The following is a 16763-nucleotide window of genomic DNA, read 5'->3' as shown; positions in this document are numbered from 1 at the left end:
ATTCCAGTAGCCTTATTACTGGTTAGGGTTACTGCTGCTAGTACAGTGGAAGAATGAGGCATCACAGTACTTGTTACACCACTGTACTAACAGGAACAATTACACACCAATAAACACACTGTAATTTAAAGTGTTCCATCATTCTCAATGATCAGTCAATACATCCTGTATTCATTTCACCTCCAGTACATTGTATCCATTTCAAGTCCCCCCTCCCCCAATTGTAGCTAATTATCTATAACACATTGTACAGTTTTACAACCACGTATGAGTTATTATGGAGGCTTATAGTTAGTATCACAGCATATCAGTTTAAGACATTACAACATTCATTAAAAGCATTATAGATATGTTCTTCATAGAAACTGTTACCCTTTCTATATTCTAACCACTCTATTTAATGCATTCCATATTAAGGGTCCTAACCTAGGAACTAAAATATTTGTCTCCTTCTCAACTTTGCCTGCAGTTTTCTCTCTCTCCCTCCCTTCCTGTAACCCCTCCCTCTCTCACTCCCTCCTTCCCTCCCTCTAACCCCAGCCCTCTGGCAGAACCAGGAAGTCCCTCCCCTTCACAAACGCTCTTCTGTGGAAACTAAACTGATCTGTCTGTGTGAGAGTGAACAACAACCGTCCCAATGGCTCAGCAGGGAGTTCTGCTGGACCAGGACCAGTTCTGTTGTTCTGTCTGTCTGGATCTACTGAAGGAGCCAGTCACTACTGCCTGTGGACATAATTACTGTAGAATTTGTATTGAGGGCTGCTGGGATCAGGATGTTCTGAAAGGGGTCTATAGCTGTCCACAGTGCAGAGAGACCTTCACTTCAAGGCCTAATCTGAGGAAAAATAACATGTTGGCTGAGCTGGTGGAGAAACTGAGGAAGACAGGACTCCAGGCTGCTCCCCCTCCTGCTCTGTGCTATGCTGGGCCTGGAGATGTGGCGTGTGATTTCTGCACTGGGACCAGAAAGCGGAAAGCCCTCATGTCCTGTCTGGCGTGTCTGGCCTCTTACTGTGAGACTCACCTCCAATCTCACTATGAATCTCCTGCTTTGAAGAAGCACAAGCTGGTCAAAGCCATCGCACAACTACAGGAGAAGATCTGCTCTCATCATGACAAACTGCTGGAGGTTTACTGTCGTACCGATCAGCAGTGTATCTGTTATCTCTGTACAATGGATGAACATGGCCATGATACAGTGTCAGCTGCAGCAGAGAGGACTGAGAAACAGGTAAGACCAGAACAACTTGTTGGTGACTGTCTGATAAACAAAGAATTAAAGATACAGTAGGAACTAAGGCTGTTTGAATATGAGATCATTCAAATTAATTCGATCCACAGCAGAACAAACATGAACACAAACCTTGATTATATAGATATGTTAAACCAGGGGCGAAAATCTGATATCAACTTTGGAGGGGACAATTACATTACATTTTCTCAAGAGCAATTCCGGAGGGGGACACCAAAAGTAGTGCTGTAACACATAGCCTACGTTTAATATGGTAAATGTATGTTGAGGAACCAAAGAAATAAGGTGTTTGCCGTACTCCTAACTACCGGTACCCAAAACTACACAACTAATCACAACAGCAATACCATTGCCTTTAACAAATCTTAGTTCAGTCACCAGTTTAAGTTGAGAGTGGGGGTATCCATGGCATTTTCCAATTATGTTCCTATTTTACAAGTAAAAAAAATTGAGAACTTTTCATAATGTTGCCAAACAAAGACTCAACAAACTTACCTGAGTCTCCCTGTCTCTGCCAGTCTGTCCCTGCATATCTGTCCCCAACTCTGCTGTCTGTGTGCCATCTGTTGCCTGCTCTGCCTAATGACATCATTGTGAAACATTTCCATTAGAATTTCATTTCTTTCTTATGAACATTTTATCAACTAGTCTTTGAGATATTAGGCTACTAGGGTTCTTACTTTGCGTTTTGGTGTACTGAAAAATACTCTGATGTCCGTCTTTTTTCTGCCATTTTTCTGCCATTTTTCTACCTGGTTGGCTACACACACACAGTATGTGGGTTATTTACAGTAGGAGATGGGCTTCTATCATCTTATCTTCTATCATTCTATATGGGCTTCGATCTACAAGGTAGCTAGCAAATGTGAAAAGGATTGCAGTGACAAGAGTTGACAGCTGTATGAGTTCACCATTTACACAACATATGCTGCAACCTTTTGTAATTTTAATCGTTTGTTTCATATTGGCTGGCTTCTAACAATAGCTGAATTTGCAAAGCTAGCAAGCACCAATTCAATGGTGTTTGCTATAATCTTTGCTACCCGGGTTAAATAAAGGTGAAATAAAATATATAAATAAAAGTTCCCTTGCGACAATTTAGCTTTTGCAACGAGACCATTAAATATATTTAAAACAATGGTAGAAGAGAGTGTAGTTCTGTTCAGTTTATCGCTAACCTTATCACAGGGACTTTGAAGCACTAACTTACATGCATGCTGATATTGGAATAAATTGACGATAGCAAAGATTCCATCTTTGACGACGCCACATAAATGGAATAGGTACTAGCTAGCTTAATAGTTAATATTTGCGCGCTAGCTCTGCATATTCAGCTAGTGTGTGTGCGCGATTGACTGGATTAACCTCACGTCAGTTACGTGCATTGAGTGCCTTTCAGACAGTAGATATGGCCTCTACGTTACCTCGCAAGCTAAGGAACTGGCAGTGGATCAAACCATTGTGAGGCAAAGGGTGGGGGGGTCGCAATCTTTTGAAACTTAAAAACGAGCTATTAAGTGTCTATAATCAGCACAATTGCTTTCATTGCGTATTATTAATATTATTTAAATTACATAGTTATGTTTCAGTGATATATTGGGGGGGACAAATCATATTTTTCCCAGGATGGGGGGGTCGTGTGTCCCCCGTCCCCCCGGAATTTCCGCCCCTGATGTTAACCCAGATTCTCCAAATATATCACCATTTTCTAAAGTCAAGCACTATTATCATTCTGAATGCCCTTTTGTAATTTCAAAGTTCAGTCTCAACCCCTTGATACATTTTCGTCTACTGTTAAAACTATAATCATTCACATAGCAACGTAATAATATAATTTCACACAGATACATTTGAATCCTTACTCTCTATGGGCCCTATGTCACATTACTATACTATTGATCTACTGGACAAACAAAGCTTGATAGCTCATTGAAGAGTGATTATCCACAGAGGCAGGTGGGGATGAGTCAGCAGAAGGTCCAGCAGAGATTCCAGGAGAAAGAGAAGGAGCTAAAGGAGCTCCAACAGGCTGTGGAGTCTCTCAAGGTGAGTATTGTTGACCAGAGGAGACACATCATTTCACTTCTCTTCTCCAGTCAGAGAGATAGAGAGAGAGAGGGGCCCCTATCCAATCCCACTGACCCCACTGTTGGGAACAGGCTGTCTGGACCCCTTTCAGAGAATAGACTGCTTAATGTAACTGACAGGATATGAACCCAGGTCTACCGTGGGATAAACCAACATCTTGACCATTACATCAATAGAACATTCCCTATTGGGCCGCCACTGAACCCAGGCGGGGCTACGTAGGGTTAGTTGGCATGGTGTAGGAGCAGATAGGGTCAAAGTAGTGGAATGGGGTAGTGGGTTTTTAATGAGTGTAGGGTTAGTTGGAATGGTGCAGGAGCAGATAGGTTCAAAGTAGTGGAATGGGGTAGTGGGTTTTTAATGAGTGTAGGGTTGGTTGGAATGGTGCAGGAGCAGATAGGGTCAAAATAGTGGAATGGGGTAGTGGGTTTTTAATGACTGTAGGGTTATTTGGCATGGTGCAGGAGCAGATAGGGTCAAAGTAGTGGAATGGGGTAGTGGGTTTTTAATGAGTGTAGAGTTAGTTGGCATGGTGCAGGAGCAGATAGGGTAAAAGTAGTGGAATGGGGTAGTGGGTTTTTAATGAGTGTAGGGTTAGTTGGAATGGTGTTATTTAGTATTATCATAATTTCCCCTTTTCCCATTTTGTATCACAAAGTAAAATAGATTTATATTATAACCCAGTTGGGGGCGGTAATGCAACATATTGGAAGCCAACCGCCGTTAAACTCCAAAGAACAAGAACCGTTATATTATGTCTATGTACAGTGTTGTAACGATGTCTCTCTCTCTCTCATTCCATCACTTCCGTGGTAGTTGGTTGTGTGGGTCTCTGGTTATGAATCGTTTATTACGGATGAACAGATCCCTAAAGAGTTTGTTCGTTTTGGTAAATTTACAAGTGGTTTTCGTTTCGTGGCTCTCGGCTGGGAGTCTCTTTTCATAGACAAGTGTTTGTTTCTTAACTAAATTCAAGGTTAAACAGGGGAGGGGTGGTACACAGGGTTTGTTTAGGGCAGACAAGCGCGACCAGCCGACAGCGGGGGCTAGGGCTAGGCTGGACACTACATTTTAAAACACATTTACTGATAAAACTAGTTAATTGCATCCGACGAGGAGCCCAGTTATATAATATTACCATATGTCCCAGCTGTTTGCCGTAGTTTTGGAGTAAATGCGAAAAAGTGGGGCTTATTTTAGGTCATGTTTCACCCTGCCAGCTCCTATTAGTTGTATTGATAAAACAGGCCTTATTTTAGTTCATGTTTCACCCTGCCAGCTTCTATTAGTTGTATTGAAAAAACAGGCCTTATTTAGGTCATGTTTCACCCTGCCAGCTCCTATTAGTTTTATTGAAAAAACAGGTCTTATTTTAGGTCATGTTTCACCCTGCCAGCTCCTATTAGTTGTATTGAACACTGTGGCACCAACTCAACTTCTGAAAGTTCTATTCCCAGTCCAATCAATCAAATATATTTATAAAGTCCTTTTTACATCAGCAGATGTCACAAAGTGCTGTACAGAAACTCTAACCCTACGAATAACTTATTTTAGCCTGAACCCTAATTCTAGGGTAGGGTAGCCTACAACTATTTTAGTAATAATATTATGTTAGTAAATACCATTTTAGTACTAAATAGCATTTGTTATTTTTTAAATAAAACCTATGTAAGCATTTGCTTTTTATTAGTTATTTTATTATATTTATTATTGCAAGGCAGGCACTTGATAACCTCTCTAGGGTATGTGGGACGAAATCGTCCCACCTAGTCAACAGCCAGTGGAAAAGAGTGGCGCGATTTTCAAATACCTTAGAAATGCGATTACTTCAACATATGACTATTTTACACAATTTTAAAGACAAGACTCATTAATCTAACCACATTGTCCGATTTCAAAAAGGCTTTACAACGAAAACAAAACATTAGATTATGTCAGGAGAGTACCCAGCCAGAAATAATCACACACCCATTTTTCAAGCTAGCATATAATGTCACAAAAACCAAAACCACAGCTAAATGCAGCACGAACCTTTGATGATCTTCATCAGATGACACTCCTAGGACATTATGTTATACAATACATGCATGTTTTGTTCAATCAAGTTCATATTTATATCAAAAACCATCTTTTTACATTAGCATGTGATGTTCAGAACTAGCAAACATACCAAAAACTTCCGGTGAATTTACTAAATTACTCATGATAAACGTTCACAAAAAGCATAACAATTATTTTAAGAATTATAGATACAGAACTCCTTTATGCAATCGCGGTGTCCGATTTTAAAATAGCTTTTCGGCAAAAGCACATTTTGCAATATTCTGAGTAGATAGCTCGCCATCACGGGCTAGCTAATTTGACACCCACCAAGTTTGGCGTTCACTAAACTCAGAATTACTATAAGAAAAATTGGATTACCTTTGCTGTTCTTCATCGGAATGCACTCTCAGGACTTCTACTTCATCCACAAATGTTGTTTTGGTTAAAATAATCCGTAGTTGTATTCAAATATCCTCTGTTTTGTTCTTGCGTTCAAGACACTATCCGAACGGTGACGCGCGGACGCGTATCGTGACAAAAAAATTCAAAATACTCCATTACCGTACTTCGAAGCATGTCAAACGCTGTTTAAAATCTATTTTTACGTGATTTTTCTCGCAAATTAGAGATAATATTCCGACCGGGAGACTTCTTTTTCATTCAAAGACTGAAAATGTAAAATGGCCTCTTCACGTGCACGCGCGCACCCGTCTCATTGTTCTCAGATCGACCACTATCCAAATGCGCTACTGTTTTTCAGGCAGGGGCTGCAAAGTCATCATTCAACGTTCTGGCGCCTTCTGAGAGCCTATGGGAGCCTTAGAAAGTGTCACATTACAGCAGAGATCCTCTGTTTTCAATAAAGAGAGTATAGAAAGCCAAGAAATGGTCAGAGAGGGCACTTCCTGTACAGAATCTTCTCAGGTTTTGGCCTGCCATATGAGTTCTGTTATAATCACAGACACCATTCAAACAGTTTTAGAAACTTTAGGGTGTTTTCTATACAAATCAAACAATTATATGCATATTCTAGTGTCTGGGCAGTAGTAATAACCAGATTAAATCGGGTACGTTTTTTATCCGGATGTGAAAATACTGCCCCCTACCCTAAGAGAGGATAAACTACACTAATTTGTTTTATTTTTTAACCTCTCTAGGGTCGGCAGGACGAAATCGTCCCACCTACATAACAGCCAGTGTAATCCTGTGGCGCGTTATTCAAATACCTTAGAAATGCTATTACTTCAATTTCTCAAACATATGACTATTTTACACCATTTTAAAGACAAGACTCTCGTTAATCTAACCACACTGTCCGATTTCAAAAAGGCTTTACAACGAAAGCAAAGCATTAGATTATGTCAGCAGAGTACCCAGACAGAAATAATCAGACACCCATTTTTCAAGCTAGCATATAATGTCACATAAATCCAAACCACAGCTAAATGCAGCACTAACCTTTGATGATCTTCATCAGATGACACACCTAGGACATTATGTTATACAATACATGCATGTTTTGTTCAATCAAGTTCATATTTATATCAAAAACCAGCTTTTTACATTAGCATGTGACGTTCAGAACTAGCATACTTCTGGTGAATTTACTAAAAATTTACTAAATTACTCACGATAAACATTCACAAAAAGCACAACAATTATTTTAAGAATTATAGATACAGAACTCCTCTATGCACTCGATATGTCCGATTTTAAAATAGCTTTTCGGTGAAAGCACATTTTGCAATATTCTCAGTAGATAGCCCGGCATCACAGGGCTAGCTATTTAGCCACCCAGCAAGTTTAGCACTCACCAAAGTCAGATTTACTATAACAAAAATGTTATTACCTTTGGTGTTCTTCATCAGAATGCACTCCCAGGACTTCTACTTCAATAACAAATGTTGGTTTGGTTCAAAATAATCCATAGTTATATCCAAATAGCGGCGTTTTGTTTGTGCGTTCAAGACACTATCCGAATGGTAAAGAAGGGTGACGAGCACGACGCATTTCGTGACAAAAAATGTCTAAATATTCCATTACCGTACGTCGAAGCATGTCAACCGCTGTTTAAAATCAATTTTTATGCAATTTTTTCTCGTAAAAAAGCGATAATATTCCGACCGGGAATCTGCGTTTAGGTAAAAAGACGAAAGAAAATTAAGCATGGGGTCGACTCGTGCACGCGCCTAAACCCATTGTCCTCTGATCGGCCACTTGCCAAAAGCGCAAATGTGTTTCAGCCTGGGGCTGGAATTACATCATTCAGCTTTTTCCTGCCTTCTGAGAGCCTATGGGAGCCGTAGGAAGTGTCACATTACAGCAAAAATCCTCAGTCTTCAATAAACAGAGTCAAGAAGCTCAAGGAATGGTCAGACAGGCCACTTCCTGTAAGGAATCTTCTCAGGTTTTTGCCTGCCATATGAGTTCTGTTATACTCACAGACACCATTCAAACAGTTTTAGAAACTTTAGGGTGTTTTCTATCCAAAGCCAATAATTATATGCATATTCTAGTTTCTGGGCAGTAGTAATAACCAGATTAAATCGGGTACGTTTTTTATCCAGCCGTGAAAATACTGCCCCCTAGCCATAACAGGTTAAAATAATTTATTTGCTAACTAGGTAAATCACATAAATGCATAACAAACAGTAGATATGGTTACAAGGAAATGATAGGAGAATGTGCCCTAGTGGGCTAAACCAGCATGGCGGCTTGTTAGACAAAAGGGGAGTGGGGGTCAGCTGAGAAGGCACTACAGAGTTGTTAATTATAACAATTGAAATGCTAAACCTTTGCACATGAAGGCTCACTCATTCGGGAATAATTGCAATCAATATATATATTTACGCTCAGTGTGTCATCTGGATCTCTGTTGAAAAGTTTGTTTCTGTTGGAGAGTCTGTACGCCCTCTCTCTCTGTCGTGGTTAGATGGATAGTTCAGAGTGACATTCATTTATGTCGTTATAGAATAGCTGTTTTCGGCGGTTGTCGGTCTTCGCGTTCAATGATACCGAATTCCTAGCTGCAGACTAGTAATTAATATCAAAGACTTGTTCTTATTCTGTCGGTGTCGGTAGTCTAAGAGTTTAACCACGTTGTATGGTTAAAATTCAAAACGAGGTTAAAAGATTCAGCAAGAGAAATGTATGGTCAAACCTTGGCCCTCTCGTTATCGAGGTAAGCTGGTCTGCTCTCAAACCTTGGCCCTCTCGTTATCAAGGTAAGCTGGTCTGGTGATAGAAAACCTAGGTGGGGGTTTTATTCGGGACATAGAAAAAGGCTGTCTCATGACGCCAGGTCCTGTCTATGTCCCTGAGGGCGTGCCAAGGACTTAGTGAAACTTTAAACAGAAATACAATTCTCTCACATTAACATCATTAAATAGCATCCCATCATCTCACAAATAGCTTCATCCTTATTCATTCATTTTATACAACCATTAGATGTAAGTCTCATACCTGAGACTCTTCTATAAACACGGTTATGATAATGTGGCGGTATTGTCTCTCATGATACCAAACGGACCAGTTCGTAGCTGGATTCTTCACCGATCTGTTATACCTTCTCCAGAACATACATGCTGTTCGGTTCTCCAGTTCTGTGAGGTGGAAGAAATTCCTCTGTTCTCTCTATGAATCTCACTCTCTCTTTATACTGTGGCCATGAGGAGAGGGTCTCCTCATAGGAATTTACGACCTCTTCTGACCACAGCAGCCTGGGTGTGGGAGACAGATGTAGGGGGATGGTGCTCGCTGTACCCAAAGAGGGCAACGTCATGACAAGCTGGTGAAACTGAGTCAGATTTGTAGGCCTCCTTGCGCGTTCTGGGATTGATTTGCACTTTTCGCACCAAAGTACGTTCATCTCTAGGAGACAAAACACATCTCCTTCCTGAGCGGTATGATGGCTTCGTGGTCCCATGGTGTTTATACTTGCGTACTATTGTTTGTACACATGAACGTGGTATCTAGAGACGTTTGGAAATTGCTCGCAAGGAGAAACCAGACTTGTGGAGGTCTACAATTTGTTTTCTGAGGTTTTGGCTGATTTCTTTTGATTTTCCCATGATGTCAAGCAAAGAGGCACTGAGTTTGAAGGTAGGCCTTGAAATACATCCACAGGTACACCTCCAATTGACTCAAATGATGTCAATTAGACTAGCAGAGGCTTCTAAAGCCATGACATTTTCTGGAACTTTCCAAGCCGTTTAAAAACACAGTCAACTTAGTGTATGTAAACTTCTGACTCACTGGAATTGTGATACAGTGAATTATAAGTGAAATAATCTGTCTGTAAACAATTGTTGGAGGGCAGCGTTCTGACTCAAAGCGGTGCAGAGGCTACTGTACATTCGCTCTCTCTTTCTCTTTCTCTCTCTTAACAGCGCTCTGCACAGGCAGCAGTGGAGGACAGTGATCAGATGTTTACTGAGCTGATCCGCTCCATTGAGAGAAGGAGCTCTGAGGTGAAGGAGCTGATCAGAGCCCAAGAGAAGGCTCAAGTGAGTCAAGCTGAAGAACTCCTGGAGCAACTGAAGCAGGAGATAGCTGAGCTGAGGAAGAGAAGCACTGAGCTGGAGCAGCTCTCACACACAGAGGATCATATCCATTTCCTCCAGGTAACTATACTGCCTTGTTACATATGAAATTAACTTAATGTGAAACTATTCATCTCAATCATTATGTTGTCCTCTCTCTCTCCGTCTCTCCCTCTCTCTGTCTGTCCCTCTCTCTGTCCGTCTCTCTCTCTCTCTGTCTTTCTGTCCCTCTATCTCTGTGTCCCTCTCTCTGTCTCTCTCCCTTTCTGTCTCTCTCCCTTTCTCTGTCTCTCTCCCTTTCTCTGTCTCTCTCTCTTTCCCCCTCTCCCTCCCTCTCCCTCTCTCTCTCTGTCCCACTCTCTCTCTCTCTGTCTGCCCGTCCCTCTCTCTCTCTCTCTGTCTGCCCGTGCCTCTCTCTCTCTCTCTGTCTGTCCGTCCCTCTCTCTCTCTCTCTGTCTGTCCATCCATCTCCCTCTCTCTGTCCGTCCCTCTCCCTCTCTCTGTCCGTCCCTCTCCCTCTCTCTGTCCGTCCCTCTCCCTCTCTCTGTCCGTCCCGCTCCCTCTATCTGTCATCTGTCTCTCTCTCTGCCCCTCTCTCTCTCTCTGTCCCTCTCTCTCTTTCCCTCTCTCTCTTTCCCTCTCTCTCTTTCCCTCTCTGTCTCTGTCTCTCTCTTTCCAGAGTTATCAGTCTCTCTCCAGTATCAGTGTATCATCAGACTTACCCAGCATCGTTGTCCGTCCTCTTCAGTACTTTGGAGATGTGAGTAAGACTGTGTCTGAACTGAGAGAGAAACTAGAAGACTTCCTTAAAGGAGAATTGACCAAGATTTCCACTACAGGTGTGTTGAAAACAATAAGAACATCAACTTTAGACCATTGAAAGTTCCCTACTATTCATATACATGTGGAATATGGTATAATGATAACATTCCCTCTCTCTGTCAATGTGTTTGTGTGTCTGTCGTGAATATAGTGGATGTTGTACTGCCTCCAGAGCCCAAGACCAGAGAACAGTTGTTACAATGTGAGTCTCTTTATTGTGAAGTAACTAACAGTCTCTTTTTACTGACACTCCTAACAATCCCTCTAGAAATATATAGCAATAGTAGATCTAATCAAAGACTGGGTATCTATCTGACTCCTCATATTTCTCTGATTTGATCTCTGCTGTGCTCTAATCAAAGACAGGGTAGATACAGTATCTGACTTAACTTATTGTTCTGACTCCCCTCATTGGTCTCTGCTCTGCTCTTCTCCCAGATTCCTGTCAGCTCACACTGGACCCAAACACAGCACACACACACCTCTCTCTGTCTAAAGGGAACAGAACGGTGACCTGTACAGGCCTAGTCCAACCATATCCTAACCATCCTGACAGATTCACCAACTACTGGCAGGTTCTGTGTAGAGAGCGTCTGTCTGGACGCTGTTACTGGGAGGTGAAGTTTTGTGGGGAGTTGGTTTATACAGCAGTCTCATATAAAGACATCAGCAGAACAGAGTCAGATAGTTTATTTGGAGACAATAACAAGTCCTGGAGTTTACTGTACTATAGAGGTGATTATTGTTTCAGACACAACAATGTTGTGACTAAAGTACCAGGCCCTCAGTCCTCCAGAGTAGGAGTGTACCTGGATCACAAGGCAGGTACTCTGTCCTTCTACAGTGTCTCTGACACATTGACCCTCCTCCACAGAGTCCAGACAACATTCACTCAGCCCCTCTATCCTGGGTTTTATGTCAATGGTACTGCTGAGCTGGTTAAACTGTAGTTGGGTCCACATAGATACTAGTCATGCTGGTGTAGTCTATAGCTGAGCTGGTTAAACTGTAGTAGGGTCCACATAGATACTAGTCATGCTGGTGTAGTCTATAGCTGAGCTGGTTAAACTGTAGTAGGGTCCACATAGATACTAGTCATGCTGGTGTAGTCTATTGCTGAGCTGGTTAAACTGTAGTAGGGTCCACATAGATACTAGTCATGCTGGTGTAGTCTATAGCTGAGCTGGTTAAACTGTAGTAGGGTCCACATAGATACTAGTCATGCTGGTGTAGTCTATAGCTGAGCTGGTTAAACTGTAGTAGGGTCCACATAGATACTAGTCATGCTGGTGTAGTCTATTGCTGAGCTGGTTAAACTGTAGTAGCGTCCACATAGTTACTAGTCATGCTGGTGGTGATGGTCCCCAGATGTGATGATTCATTCTGCTCTGTTTTTCTTTCCAATTGATTTATTTCTGATTTGATCTTCAGAGATTTCATCCAGTAAAATGCTTTGTATTAATAGTTTTTAATCTTGTACATTTCCATGAATCATCATGTATGGTGTTGATGTATATTGGTTGTCATTCAGAACCATTGATATGTTTTCTCAGTTGGTTCTCTGTCTCTCTGTAATTCTCTTCAGTGGCATTGAACAGGTAGTATCACTAACTAACTAAACTATATGGAACAGGTAGTATAACTAACTAACTAACTAAACTATATGGAACAGGTAGTATAACTTACTAACTAACTAAACTATATGGAACAGGTAGTATAATTTACTAACTAACTAAACTATATGGAACAGGTAGTTTAACTTACTAACTAACTAAACTATATGTGACGGACACAGATTAATCCTATGTAGTTTTCCTCGGTGGAACAGATAGTAACTAAACAATAAAACCAGCAGATATCTTGACTTGCCACTCAGTATATCAGTAATGTTCAGAATAGTACTTTAATATCATTGGAGATTGATGGTCTTTTTTAATCCACTATCCAGAGACAGGAACAGATTCACCCTCCTGTTGTGTTGGTTTCATGTTAATTCATTCTGTGTTCCCGGTCCAAAATGGCCGCCCCATTATAGCCGATTATAAATCCATAATAATACATATATTAACACCTAATGTTGTGTTAGATCTTTTTATCAGCTGAAGTTCTTGTGAACATTACACGTTTTGATCTTCTATTTACTATTTATGGCCTGTAGGCCTCATTGACCTGAGTTCATACAACACGTTCTGAGTAAATAAAATCATAATGTATGGATTATTCTGACTATAACACATACTCAGATGAAACATATTGTGCTATTTATCACAGACTACTTTGTGTCAAAGTTTAACAACGACATTTGTTTTCAAACCATTTCAAATGTTTAAATAGTGTCACAAAATAACATCTGTTGTGTCCCGTTGTGTCCCGGTGTGATTTGATTAGTAAAGAAAGGACATCGGCCCAAAACTACACATGAAAACTTTACCATATTACAAAATGAGTGTCTGAACACATTAAAGAACAACAGTAACAATAACAGTATTACTAACAATTACAAAAACATTAAAATGTTCACAATCTGTCAATCAATGGTGGCTACATTTTGTGTGTTCTCATGCACATGTTGGACAATACGTGGTGTTGTTGCATGTGCCTTGCAAATATATGCACTGCATTTATGGAACGTGATGCTGGTTTTGACATCTCTTGGTGCACACAGATTGCCCCTCTTCCTCCTGTCTCTTCTGTCTCTGACGGCCGTAGATCTTGCCTCTGGCCCTTGTATATCTCTCACCAATCCAGCAGAGGATGGTGTTGGAGGATGGTGTTGGAGGAAGGTGTTGGAGGAAGGTGTTGGAGGATGGTGTTGGAGGATGGTGTTGGAGGAAGGTGTTGGAGGAAGGTGTTGGAAGATGGTGTTGGAGGAAGGTGTTGGCGCCTTTGAATGAGGGGTGCCACCATGGCTTTCCCCAACTCATCTAGGAATAGTCTCCTCTTGATACATTTCCCCTGCTTCCAGCCTGGATTCACCTCCATCCACACCAGGAACGCGCTGTAGGCCGACACATCTAGATGTTGAAGAACACCACCATGGGCCAACGTGACGTCATCCTCAGTGCAACAATCAGGAAACAAAATAATGACTACATACAAGTGATACTTCATGTCTTGCATAGTGACGTGAAAAACTGCATCAAAGCTTTGTTTTAATTTATCACATCTAGAACATATTTACATATTCAAATGAATAGAATTGACTCCATATTGTTCACAAATTCAATGAGCATTTCACCAAACAACAACATGTCTTATTTTTTGTGGTGCAGATAAAACAATCTGGTAATAGCAAAACAAATACATGAGACTTGAAAGATAAAAAGTAACATACTTTATCAAGGTTGTCAGCTCCTCTTTGTTCCTGTTGTAATCCAGGACAGCGTTGGGCTTCTTGTCCTCCCTGGTACTTCCTCTTTGTTCCTGTTGTAATCCAGGACAGTGTTGGATTTCTTGTCCTCCCTGGTACTCCCTCTTTGTTCCTGTTGTAGTCCAGGACAGCGCTGGGCTTCTTGTCCTCCCTGGTACTCCCTCTTTGTTCCTGTTGTAATCCAGGACAGCGTTGGGCTTCTCGTCTTCCCTGGTACTCCCTCTTTGTTCCTGTTGTAATCCAGGACAGCGCTGGGCTTCTCGTCCTCCCTGGTACTCCCTATTTGTTCCTGTTGTAATCCAGGACAGCGTTGGGCTTCTCGTCCTCCCTGGTACTCCCTCTTTGTTCCTGTTGTAATCCAAGACAGCGTTGAGCTTCTTGTCCTCCCTGGTACTCACAGCAGCGTCCCTGTGCAGAGTTGTCATCAGGAGCACATTATTCTTTTTCCTGGGGCAGTAGGACACAGAGTGTGTATCGGTGAAAGGAAATTTAGAGGAGAAACGATCCCTGTCCTTGGTGGTGAGTAAGGCAGGAGTCGACTCAGCCTTGTTCCTTCTGACCCACCATGGTCATCAGCATATGAGGTGAAGAAATGGTCACATGTTATGTTGTTCCTCTGGAGACCTGCAGTCATTTCCAGGACCACCCACTTCCCCTGGTTCCTTTATGGGAACACCGTCAGCACATATCCCTGGTTCCTTTATGGGAACACCGTCACCACATATCCCTGGTTCCTTTATGGGAACACCGTCAGAAGGTTCCCCTGGTTCCTTGCAGGAACACCGTCAGCAGGTTCCCCTGGTTCCTTTATGGGAACACCGTCAGCAGGTTCCCCTGGTTCCTTTATGGGAACACCGTCAGCAGGTTCCCCTGGTTCCTTTACGGGAACACCGTCAGCAGGTTCCCCTGGTTCCTTTACGGGAACACCGTCAGCAGGTTCCCCTGATTCCTTGCAGGAAGACCGTCAGCAGGTTCCCCTGATTCCTTGCAGGAACACCGTCAGCAGGTTTCCCTGGTTCCTTTCAGGAACACCGTCAGCAGGTTCCCCTGGTTCCTTTATGGGAACACCGTCAGCAGGTTCCCCTGGTTCCTTTATGGGAACACCATCAGCATGTTCCCCAGGTTCCTTTATGGGAACACCATCAGCATGTTCCCCAGGTTCCTTTACGGGAATACCGTTAGCAGGTTCCCCTGGTTCCTTTCAGGAACACTGTCAGCACGTTTCCCAGTGTAAACCTGCATGTTCCAGGCATAACTTGTCCTTGCATCACATTCTGCCCATATCTTTATTCCATATTTAGACAGTTTGCTTGGCATGTCCTGTTTGAATGGGCAGCGTCCCCTAAAAGCGACCAGACGCTCACCCACTGTGATGTCTGGACTTGGGTTATAGATAAGTGGCAGGCGCTCCACCCACTTGTGCCAAACCTCTCTGATCGCTGCCAGCTTGTCTTGTTGACAGCGGCCTGGTCTTGTGACATAGTGGCAGGAAAAATCCCCCGACCAGACTCTGCATCCCATAAACAGGTGGTAGATTAGTTTCTGGATCTGTACACACCAGCCAAAATCCAGAGACCCACGTCTGCTTGGACGTGTGTCCGGTCCACCTCCTTCCAGTTGTCTTTGTAAACGCGTCTCCCCTCCAAGTTGGTCATGTTTATCACTATAGTCTCCATTGACTGTCAGGAACAGTTTGAAACAGGATGTTATGTCATCAACCCGGGATATGACGTACCTTGTTGGCCCTGGTGTCATCCTGATAACATTTTCAGCAGACAGCCGACCTCTCCTCTCAGCTGGGGATGAAGACCAGGATTCCCATTATTTGACCGGAATGTACCAACAACCTCAGCAGGGCCCTCTTCCTCATCACTGGATTGTTCCACATCGGTTGTCTCTTGGTCTGGATCATATTCTGTGTTGTCTTCAACTTCTGATACTTCCTCCTCTAATGCATCTTCACTGTCAGTTTCCTGGCCTCTCTCCTCCTCACCAGCGTCATGATCAAAGATATGTTCAAGAGCCTCACATACAGTATATCGTTTGGTCATTGTGTTGCCACAGAATGAATTGTGAGCAAGGTCTCAAAAAAGCTTTATATACCAGATCTGCGAGAAAAGTTCTATATATTATTGAAACAATGTTGCGATTGTTTGTGAGAATTCCAACAGGTGTGGTTCCTGTGGGGGTTGCAATGGAAGCCAAGAAGGGGAGTGTGTGTGTGTGTGTGTGTGTGTGTGTGTGTGCTCAAACACACACGCATGTGGGTGTCTGGGAGAGGAAGTGTGTCCATCTGATGAATGGTTATGTGCCTGAACTCAATTTTATACACTAATTGTAGTCTCACCCATTCATTACTAATGAACGGGAACACCACAGGTGTACAAAAGTTAAATAAAACACCCAAAATGTAATTGTGTGTTCAGATGCCCTGTGTGGACAAAGTCATGGAACTTTATGACAATCAGATTAAATGAACTACATTTTTCAGAGAGAGAACTTGCAAATCATAGTCAACCAGAACACAGCAGGAGGGGTAAATATTTATTTCAAATACATATAACAGAAATACTACCTATCTCTGTCTCCACATTATCTTCTGTAACGTGTTGAAGGGAATGCCTGCTGTTGGAAGTGTACTCCACCC

The 16763-nt window shown here is 42.2% G+C and overlaps 1 protein-coding gene across 1 annotated transcript; it reads left to right on the top strand.

Moving 5' to 3' along the window:
* The first annotated feature begins 575 nt into the window (after window positions 1-575).
* LOC106561501 (tripartite motif-containing protein 16) lies at window positions 576-11762 on the top strand. Its single transcript, XM_045688410.1, has 6 exons — window positions 576-1231; window positions 3203-3298; window positions 9772-10005; window positions 10604-10761; window positions 10887-10948; window positions 11185-11762. Exons 1-6 carry the CDS (start codon window positions 638-640, stop codon window positions 11694-11696), a joined length of 1656 nt encoding a protein of 551 aa, XP_045544366.1. The 5' UTR covers window positions 576-637; the 3' UTR covers window positions 11697-11762.
* Window positions 11763-16763: the final 5001 nt, after the last annotated feature.

This window comes from Salmo salar, chromosome ssa10 (assembly GCF_905237065.1).
Source record: "Salmo salar chromosome ssa10, Ssal_v3.1, whole genome shotgun sequence".
Taxonomy (NCBI): Eukaryota; Metazoa; Chordata; class Actinopteri; order Salmoniformes; family Salmonidae; genus Salmo; species Salmo salar.
The sequence above is the reverse complement of the archived record's forward strand: the minus strand, read 5'-3'. Positions and strand labels throughout refer to the sequence as shown.